At 46.6% G+C, this 10,470-nt stretch overlaps 2 protein-coding genes across 4 annotated transcripts; one reads left to right on the forward strand and one right to left on the reverse strand.

Annotated features, from left to right (window-relative positions):
• Positions 1-284: 284 nt before the first annotated feature.
• Positions 285-7,026, reverse strand: LOC130518952 (sodium- and chloride-dependent GABA transporter 2-like). Its single transcript, XM_057021921.1, has 16 exons — positions 6,888-7,026; positions 6,487-6,683; positions 6,120-6,254; positions 5,895-6,035; positions 5,682-5,799; positions 5,233-5,286; positions 4,774-4,903; positions 4,392-4,526; positions 2,439-2,542; positions 2,244-2,368; positions 2,060-2,172; positions 1,853-1,990; positions 1,678-1,780; positions 909-1,009; positions 681-827; positions 285-603 (listed from the first exon to the last, which is right to left on the reverse strand). The coding sequence occupies exons 2-16, from the start codon at positions 6,674-6,676 to the stop codon at positions 439-441; spliced, it is 1,899 nt and encodes a 632-aa protein (XP_056877901.1). The 5' UTR covers positions 6,677-6,683; positions 6,888-7,026; the 3' UTR covers positions 285-438.
• Positions 7,027-7,293: 267 nt separating this feature from the next.
• LOC130518955 (protein mono-ADP-ribosyltransferase PARP11) lies at positions 7,294-10,458 on the forward strand. 3 transcript variants are annotated; one of them, XM_057021927.1, is made up of 9 exons: positions 7,294-7,494; positions 7,573-7,626; positions 7,722-7,846; positions 8,208-8,328; positions 8,402-8,477; positions 8,616-8,688; positions 8,790-8,917; positions 9,079-9,230; positions 9,294-10,458. In XM_057021927.1, exons 3-9 carry the CDS (start codon positions 7,730-7,732, stop codon positions 9,608-9,610), a joined length of 984 nt encoding a protein of 327 aa, XP_056877907.1. In that variant the 5' UTR covers positions 7,294-7,494; positions 7,573-7,626; positions 7,722-7,729; the 3' UTR covers positions 9,611-10,458. The 3 variants fall into 3 exon arrangements, with proteins under 3 accessions (XP_056877907.1, XP_056877906.1, XP_056877908.1); XM_057021928.1 differs by having other exon boundaries at positions 7,306-7,494; positions 7,573-7,846; XM_057021926.1 differs by having other exon boundaries at positions 7,305-7,846.
• Positions 10,459-10,470: the final 12 nt, after the last annotated feature.

Raw genomic sequence — 10,470 nt, forward strand, 5'->3', positions numbered from 1 at the left:
AAAACAATTTCCATATTTGATCTGTAAGAGGCCTTCGCCCTCTACTGGACGGTATGGGTACTACCCCCACAATCTGTCACAGCAGCCATTCAACCAGTGTCATACACCATATCAGAAATCCAAATTTAACTTGAACAACTCTGGAAGGCTGGATTAAAGGACCCTCTGCTTGTGATAACCTGGAAATCTTGATCCTTGAACACCCATTCCAACCAAAACCTTAAGTGAGCAGCCTTGGGACTGAACCCGTGATCCCCCCATAAAAATGCACACAGGACTCATCGTATTCCCTCCGGTTTATTTGGAATCAAGCTTCTAAACTTAAGCATTTTCATTTCTGTGTGACAGAATCGTCCTTTTTTCCCATTTGACATCATCAGCAAAGCTATAAAACAGGCACAGAAATACAAGAGGATTTCCCTGATTCAATGTGTAGCATCACAGTCCTCTCATCTCCTCCATATTGGACTTGTCCTGTGCATCGTCCCTCCTGTGGGGCTGCACCCGCGCCCTGAAGACGACGTACCCGCACAGCGTGAGAACCGGCTTCTGTGGTCGAGCCTGGCGCAGGTCACTGGACGGCGTGGTCATGGCTCGGGAATTCTGGGGACCAATATTAGTTTTAGAGACACAGTAACACCTATTTTAGCCGTAATGCTAATGCGGATGGTTGCACGCACCTTGCACAGAGAAATAAAGATGAACACAGGAATGCACATCAGTGGGGTGAGGATGAGAAGAGTGCCCACCACGCCAGCCCAGACTCCGGGTATATACCCATAAACCATGATGGCATGGCCCTCCGCCAGGTTACACAGCATAGTGAACTAACAGATAGGATACGTCAGATTAGGAATTAATTTTCCACCTGAGAATGCTCAGTGACCCATTTTCTCTCTGCCTCTTACTCCACAGATGAGCGGCGTGATGAACAGCCAGCAGTACTTCAGCAAGGGGAGCGGCGGGTACCCGATCATGTCCTCGATGTTGTCATAGAAACGGTCGGCGCCTGCAGAGTCAGTCAAAAGGGAACGACACGCGTGAGAGCCACGTGATTTATTTTGTAATCTGAATGCCTCTTTATCTCAGTGTTTGGATGCGTTACGGGGGTCAGGTGATGGAAATAAGGGAGAGGAAGGGGGGAGGGTGGACGTTTGGGGCAATCAAACAAAATGAATGGCATTTCAAAAGAAGAGGAAGAGTGAATGATGAAAAGCATGCACCGCAGCTTCCTCTTGTGTTAAACGTGATCACTGCAGTCACAAAAGTCCAATATATGCGCAGGTTGAATGCAAATATCTCTTGTGTACAAGTTTAGTCCAGATAGGGAAGCGCTTGCTTAATCTACATTTTAAAGATTTTTATTTGACTCTAAGCTTTTATCCAGTCAGATTTCATCATATGTTGTCAAGAAAATGAAGCGTAAAGAATCAACAACACAGATAACAACTGATATAAATAGAAACGAAACAGCTGTTTCAACCAATGGGGTCACTGGGAGCAGTTAGCATGTATAATGCTGTTAGGCTAAAAGTGTTTTTACATCTTTTGATCGGATCTAGTTGGAGCTAGCCAACTGCAACTGTAACCAATTGCAACTGTAGCAACAAGCACATTAAATAATAGTTTTGCGATTATTTAACAGCTGTTTGTCAGATACTGACTAAGTTGAGTTACCATAGATCCAGGCGACGGCAATGGTTTCGCAGCAGGCGATGAAGAGGAGGGTGATTCCACTTGCACCAAAGGTGTCCATCAGGTGGAACAGTACTATTCCGCTCTAAAGCACGGGCAGAAACAATAGGAATGTGGGAATAGCGTAGAACACATGCATATGTTTCTCTCTGCTCACCTGCGTCACGAGCGGCAGCCCCAGCAGGAAACACACGACAGCAATGGCCAGGACCAGGAGCTCTCTGGCACCCGGCTTCCTGAGCTGGCGTGGGAACAGGTCAGTGATGGATGTGGCCAGGCTCTCCACACACACGAACTGTTACATGCAGAAGGGAAACGTTAGCTTACATGGGAACGGCACACGTCATGATGCAAGGTGTCTTACCTGAGTGTCCAGGCCCAGAAAGAGGATCATGAGGAAGAAGAGGACAGCCCAGATGGAGGAGCCAGGTAGCATTGACAGAGCCTTTGGATAGGCTATAAAGGCCAGACCTGGACCTGTGCACAAGTCCATAAACACATCATGTAAACAAGGAGTTTTAAAGGAGTTATCAGCTTTATTGACTCACCAGATACAGCAACTTCAGACAACGGTAAATCTAGTCCATGAGCCATGAACCCAAGCACCGAGAAGACAGCGAAACCAGCAAAGATACTGGTGGCGCTGTTCAGGAAGCACAGGGCCAAACAGTCTCTGCAAGATATCAGAGCAGAAATTCAGCCAATATATAAAGTACAAAGTGACAAGAGCCAGAGTTACTCACCTGTAGCAGTTGTTGTTGTATTTATTGTAGCTTCCCAGAGAGGTTAGCACTCCCTGACACACAGCGTAGGAGAAGAAGACCTGTGTCCCTGCTTCAGCCCAGACCTGCAGAGAGGGAAAAGACATTCTAGAGAGGCGCCAATACAACCAGCTTTGTTTGCTAATGTGTCTGTCAACAACAGACAGCTAACGAGTAAGTCATGTTAATCTGACTGCATATGAAGTGAATACGACATTATTCCAAGTTATTTTGCTGCTTTTATTCTTCATCTTTATGGTGAGGACAAAGATCTAACAGAGTATCATCTGTGTAACATGAACATTATCCTCTTCCAGCATGTCAATCATATCAAAAGTGGTTCGAGGCCAGAGCCCTGAGGTATCCCTCAAGTCAAAGAGTTTTGAGAATCTCCAAAAACAAAAGATTTCTCTTCAGAATCAGACGAATAGGAACCAAAGCATTTACATCCTGGACTTGTTAAACCAGCCCTGAAGATTTGATATTCTGGGAAAATCCACCACTAAAGGCAGCGTGATAATCGAAAATGATCGTGCATAAAAGTTTTTCCATCAGCGGATCAGTCGTGTCTTAAATGAAGTGTTTGTGTTTTTCTGTGGAATTAGGCTGAAAAGCGTCAAACAATCCAATGATGCTAAAAAGGTTAGCCGCAGGTTTTCATAAGGCCTTATATAACGATACAGCCGCTACTACTATTCTGTGGTTTATAGTTCCTTGTATCAATTAAAGGCAGCTCCAGGCGATTTGTGCGACACAGACTGAGAGTGAAGAAAGATAGCTGCCCCTTTAATACGGTACCTGGGTACTTTTGAAAAAATAAAGATAAAGCTTCCTTATTTCCAGGTGCTCCCAGCAAGAATGGGCCCCACTGCACAATCGCTGCCAAGCGGGAGGAAGCTCCAGATGACTTTGCTAGCGTAAGAAAGAGGAGCCTGTTCCCTTTTTGTATTTCCGCTCTCAGCGCGAGCAGACAGGCGTCATTCATCTTTACGGTACTTCCCAACTGTCTCCGTCTGTGTGAAAAACAGACATGGCCGCACTCAAGACGACACACAGGCTCCTTCTGTGGTCCCAGCAGGGAGGGGCCCTCAACACTAGCGAAGGATCTTCACATTGCTATGAAGGACAAAAACACCAGAGGCGCACGCCACAGGCGAAAGGAGACTCGCTAGGTCGTTGCCGCTGTAATCGGGAACAGATGCGCGTTTTACGAGCCTACGGCATCGTGGTGCTCCGCGTTCTCATACGTGCTCTGACTTTTGACATTCCACCTACTGGCGAGAGCATAAAACGCAGTTTACCAGCGAAGATGCAATTAAAGAGCTTCCACGTCATCTATTCTCCCTTCACAAGAGCCAAATTCAAAATGGCACAATAGAGGAATCGAGCCCTTCGCATTTGACCTCTGACCTCAGCATTCATGAGTCTGGCGGTGAACATTCGGACACATGGCAGATGCTCACATTCCAATTCTTGACAGGAACAAATCAACGTTGTTAGCGGCCAAATGAGCCTCTTTATCCCGCCCGAGGGCGCCTGCCTCACGATGTTTGAGAACCATCCCCCCCCGGCACCACTGATGGTTAATGGGGTCCGATTGGGGAAGCTTTTCTCAACAAACATGCCTGTCAACTGATCTTGGTTTGCTTTTCTGGATAAGCTCCTGTCTTGAGACCGGAAAATAAGGCTTAAGGCAAAGAGAGAGGGGGTGAGATGGGGGGGGGGGGGGGGGGTAATAAGAATAGCCTGTGTTCATACAGAAGATACGGGGGCCCAACATGATTACTGTGAGACAAACAGATAGATGATGTCTGGGCTCATTGTGAGCCGATTCTGTTCCAGGCACTTTAACTGGCTCCTTATTGGGTTTGTGACGTCTTAATTAAACAACAATCGCAGTTGCAAGAAGATGCGGTTCCGATGTTGAGCGCTCACGTTTGGTTCGGCGAGCTTGCTTAAGTCAGGGGTAAGGTAGAACCTGAGCCCCTCTCCAGCCCCAGGGAGCGTCACTCCACGGATGAAGATGATGATGAGCAGCAGGTAGGGGAATGTGGCGGTGAAATAGACCACCTACAAAAGGAAAAAAAAGGTTTCTTGCTGTCTCCCAGGCAACAGACTGTCTAAAAATAACTTTTTTTTTCTAAGCATGTGACCATAAAGTAGATATCACACCCTGTTGTCATCTTCTGTTTCGCTTAAAACGCGAATAAAAGGCTCATCACAACCCGTTTAGCAAAATAAAGTAATAAAGTAAATTTAAAAAGTCGACCCGTACGTCGATGACCTCATTTTCTCACACATGCACAAGAGTCCTTGCCTTTCCCGTGGATTTAATCCCCTTCCAGATGCAGAAGTAGCAAATGACCCATGCCAGCAGGAGACACAGAGCCAGGTCCCAGTGTACCACTGACAGGGACATATCATCCGATAACCTCAACACGCGATTACTGCGGAGAGACAAGAAATCTCGTCATCTCGGGGTTTTCCCCCGACGCACGTCAAGCGCCAGCATCTTTCTCTCAACATGTGACAAACAGAAATATCAATATCTCATTTCAGGCAGTTATTTTCTCTGTGTGCGTAGATGAAAGGGCCAAACATCTGGATCCTAAATACAAAAGCTTAAAAGGGCTTGGAATGCATCTCATTATTTCAACACTGTTCCATGTTTGTGTTAACATTAGATAAAGGTCATTTGTGTGTGTGTGTGCGTGTGTGTGTGTATATGTGTGTGTGTGTGTGTGTGTGTGTGTGTGTGTGTGTGTGTGTTTCTCACATCCAGAACTCCTCTTCTGGTGAGTTTGCTGCCAGGAAAAGGTCACTTTCGTTCCTAGGAATTGACAAATAAGAATAAGCTGAGTTGAAATCTAGACCTTCCGAGCAATCCCAGCCTTTTATTTCATTTCGTCTTCTGTTAACGTAGCCACAAATTAATGTATTTAATGAATGGTAAAATATATCTGCTGCAACACCACCATCAGTTTCCTTACACCATTTTAGCTGTTAGCTCGTTTTAGCTATGTTGTTCTTTATTCCACAGCGAGATCTAACTGTGAGAATCTTGTTATTTTCCCACAGTGTCATCTGGCTCCACTCCTCATATTAATTCCAGCTAATAAGAGGATTGGAGTGTCTGAAAAAGACATAAAAGCACAGGTGTGCCCCTGTGGAAGCCAAAACTAACAGAATATTTGTGAGCATTGTCTTCAAAAGGTTACGACATACAAATAACTTAGATCTTCAGCGAAGTTTTCTGTGGTGATGTTGTTCAGAAAGGACCAGCTGGAGTTGGATTTATACAGATGAGGGTTGTCTAAGATGTTGACGCCAGCGAGACAGGACTCTAGGAGGAGGAGGAAGAGGAGGAGGAGGGGGAGGAGAGAATTTGTAGCAGACTTCATGGAGAAATTCAAAGCGTGCAGGTGCTGCAGCTCTCACTGGTGTTCCACACGTTGTCACATGTAGACCAAGGAAGTGGAGTTTTGAAGGAGTTGACCAGGTAGAAGATGGCCCAGGCCAACACCACGATGTAGTAGATGTTCAGGTAGGTCACGATCACCTGAGATGCCACTCCGATCCCTGCAGGAAGCAGTCGCACACTTCCTTTAAAGGATACTTTAAAGTATTTATTGAAGAAAGACTCATTTTGGTGTGGGAATTTACCCTGGAGCATGGGGCAGATCTTCCTCCAGGCTGTCACCCCACCTTCACTGGTGTACTGGCCCAATGCCGTCTCCAAGAAGAAGAGAGGAATACCACAGAAGAAGAGGAACACAAAATAAGGGATGAGGAAGACACCTGCAACCATCAAAAACAATCAAGAGTCATGCACTGGACATTTACACGGTGGGTCAAAGATCTACTCCTCAAGACGGGAGGGAATTTCCTATAGTACGTATGAAATCACACATTTCTGGCAGTTTAAAAGCAGAAACATGCGAGCCAGGACTTAAAGAGCATGAAACAGATTCCTCGCTGAGCTTCATGCTGCAGATAAATAAAGACCATGCATAGAATCCTTTCTATTCACCTCCTCCATTCTTGAAACACAGATACGGAAATCGCCAGATGTTCCCAAGTCCGATGATTTCTCCAGCCATGGAGAAGATGAATTCCATCTTGTTGGCCCATTTCTCCCTTGGCTGAATCCCTCCTTCTGGAATTCCTTTATTGTCTGTGGGGTTTGTGTCCTGAGGCCCCCTCTCTGTTTCAGCAGTCATGATCTCGCTGCACACATGACATACAGTGTGCGTGCAAAATGCAAATCATGGATGCACACACAGATAAACAGCATGCAATCTAACTCATTTTCTGTGCATTAATCAACTATAACATATATGTGATTATCTAGCTCAGTTTAATGCTGAATTGGAACTTCCATTACTTTATTTAAGGTAGTTAAATATCTCTATGAATGTGAAGATAACTCACCTGCGATTCTGATGTTTACTCCAAGTGTAAACGTCTTTTACTGACTGGGAAAGTCATGCATGCTTACTCTTTCGACAGGGGTGTGTCCTAAATTCGATCGAGCCCTACCCCAGGGGGCGTTAGCCCAACCAAGGCTGCCACCAGAAATGCTTGGAAAAGGCAAACAAAAGTTGCAATGTTTAACACTGAAAATCTATTAACTTTACCCTATAATGCCTACATCGTTATATTTTGGTTCACTAGTCATTTGTAACTGGATCTAAGCAGATACATTTGTACCACCTCCTTTTAGCCACTGGGTGGTAGTAAGGAGAGACCAATGAGAACAAAGTCATGGGCGGAGGGAGGGTGTTGGCCACGCCCATAATAGCACGAGAATCGTTTGACTCCGCCCCGCGTTAAACACTGCACTGCAGTTTGGTGGTCGCACGAGGCGGTGACGCACTGACGTCTCGTGCGTGCCGAACCAGGAAGTACACGTAAATACGCAGAACAGGAAAAAAATGATGTAGCTCCAGGAAGTAAACCTTTATCTTTTATTTGTAATGGAACGACTAATATGCATAACAATGTGCAGATAAAGGCAGAGAGACAGGCTGGTGACCCGGTAAGACGACCGTTGAGTACTGGCTGCAGACGGTACTGAGCTCGATATGGCAATATCCTGCATTACGTTTGTTTACAGGATGAAATTGCTCGGCGACGGTTACTCTTAAGCATCTGTGTGTCGGCAGGTTGGGTAGGCGAAAGAAACATGAAAACGAGCCTTTCAGTTGCAGTTACCGCACGTTAAATGTGCCTCTTTTTTTAAATAAAGGTTCCTGTTAATTTCAGATTTGGCCATGTTAGCCATCAGACCGTCGGAGGAGGAGTCCAACGAGAATGAGGAGATGGACACCTCGGAGTCCAACTGGTGCTGGTTCTACTTGGCCGAATGTGGAGTTTGGCACATGTTTGAGGTAGACGCCTCCCTGCAGCCTTTAAACAGACTTAATGAAGCCTTTTCCCATCCCTTCTGTTTGAATGCTGTGACATCAGCATCTTTATATATGTCACATAGATCCAAAACATTCCCATAAGACTATCAACAACCGTTGGATTAGTCTCCATGTTGTCTGTGTTCACCAGAATATTATCGATTTTTTTCTGTCAATTCTGTTGCATTGCCATGTATTTACCCAGAACTAGTCCCAATATTGAGTCCAAAAGGGTTTTGATTGTCAAAGGAATTCATTCCTGATTAAAATGATGCCCTTTTCCTGCAGAAATCTGTTTCAAAAAAACTAATTGTTTGGGTTTTTTGTATCCTGCCGCCATCAGATTGATCCCAGCGCCTCGTGCTCAGTGACAAGCGCTCAGATTGAGCAGTGCTACAACAGGAACCAGCGAGGTGTTATGGAATTCTACACGGCAAAGTACACCTACAGACTGGACTTCTCCAGTAAGGCGGCGGATTCAACGCAGTTTCGCCAACGATGCATTAATGTCAATGTCAATTTTCACTTTCTCCTCAGTGATGAGGCAGATAAATGTGACAACAGGGAAGCAGCGGCCGATCAAGCGCTCCCTCCACTCTGCCACTGGCTTCAGGTACGATCTGCAGATGCCAACGATGAAACGACGAAAACCAAAGCTTTGACTTCAGCAGGCAAAAGCAGGGTGAGAAACTAACTATGTCTACACCAGCAGCGAATGTTTAGATATTTCTCCTCTGCTGGGATGTGTCAGGTTCATCTGTGATAATCTGGCCCTGCCTGTTCCATGTCACTGGGAGAGAATCAACACAGACGAGCCCTACCAGGTGCTACTTTATTATCAGGAATATTAGTACTGGAAACACTGTTTTGAAGACACTCCAATCACATCCAAGCCTTTAGTGAAGTCATGGTTGTGATGCTGCAGCTCATCCAGCTCGGACGAGACACCCACGAGTTCAAAGAGGTGGCCCGGCTGTATGAAAGGACCATGGATCACCCCATCAAATCCATCCAGAGGATTCAGAACTTGGATTTATGGGAATTCTTCTGCAGGTACAGGTAGAAAAGTTGATGCCTCTCCTTCCAGGAAACTCATCTGAGAGCCTCTTGTTTGCTGAAACATTTAGCTGACTGGGAGGTAACGTGGAAACCGCACATTTGCCGCTCGGACACAGACTTGGAAGCAATCAGCTGTTCCCTCCTTCTCTCCTCAGGAAGAAGACTCAGCTGCAGAAGGTCAAGCGCACGTTGGACATCGAGGAGCGAATGCTGTTCCACGGAACAGGATACAGTAACATTCAGGCGATATGCACTTTTAACTTCGACTGGCGGCTCACGGGGAGCCACGGCGGCGTGTACGGCAAAGGTAAACCCCTCTCTTTTCTAATGTGACATCACAAACGCTGTTAACTCCATTGTCCGGCTGCAGGGAGCTATTTTGCCCGGGACGCCAAATACTCCAGTAAATTCTGTCACACTACGGGGAAGCACAACATCACCCTGCAGAGACACGGGCTGGCCCCGCCCATCTTTGCCAGCGAGCCGCCCTACAAAACCATGTTCCTGGCCAGAGTTCTGGTGGGGGAGTACTCGGTGGGGCACCCCATGTACTGCAGACCGCCCTCCAAGGACACCAGCTTCACCAGCTTCTACGACAGCTGCGTGGACGACATGGCCAATCCAAAGATTTACGTCATCTTCGACAGCAACCAGATCTATCCCGAGTACATGATCGAGTTTTACTGAAGCCCGGAATGCGGCGGCGGGAACGACGGCAGCGGCTCGAGGGTTGTTCCCCGTCGCGACGCTTGGGCGCGACTCATCCAAAGTGCCTTTAGGGAAGCCTGGAAACCAGACAGTGGAGGCTTTGTGGACAGTCTGTTGACTGTTTTCAGTGTTCCGTGACAGGCCTGTCTTTGGCAGCAGTCTGTGCGTGCGTGTTCTGTCATGCCTCTCATCGGTGCCATTCACGAGCTTGTTTACACGTCTGACAGAAAGCCAAAAACACCACCACCGGCTCTTTAGTGCCACCATCTGCCATCGCCTACCCCCCTGCGGCTCCCCAGTGCAATCGACTGAATTTATTTTTGTCTGTTTTTGTTTTTAAAAATGCTTCTACCTCCACATTTTCACCCCTGCTCCAGTGTTCCCCTCTCCCCCCACCCCCCCACCCCTTTCCATGAAAGGTTTTATATTTGTGTCACAGTGACACACAATGTCGTTATGTTGCGCTCATTCGAGGCCCCGGCGGCGCTAAAGGCTAAAACTTAGCATTTCAGTTCGGTTCAGTTTCGGGTCCAGCTTTGAAATCGTTGTGCACCTTTGTGGGGGAAAAAAGCAGACCTAGGTTACGTTACAACAACCGCTCGTTGTGCTTTTTGTGATATTCTGTCATGTATTTCTCTGCTCCGGAGAGAAAGCGGTTGTGTAGCAGCCGCTGCGGCGCTCAACACTAAAGCTGCGAGAGACATAAGCTGTTTCCGGTGTGTGTGTGTGTGTGTGTGTGTGTGTGTGTGTGTGTGTGTGTGTGTGTGTGTGTGGTTTTGGACATTTGCACATTCCAGCCAATAAACTTTTCAGCAAATTGCTTGAAACTGTTTCTACTC

Source organism: Takifugu flavidus, chromosome 22 (genome assembly GCF_003711565.1).
Source record: "Takifugu flavidus isolate HTHZ2018 chromosome 22, ASM371156v2, whole genome shotgun sequence".
Lineage (NCBI taxonomy): Eukaryota > Metazoa > Chordata > Actinopteri > Tetraodontiformes > Tetraodontidae > Takifugu > Takifugu flavidus.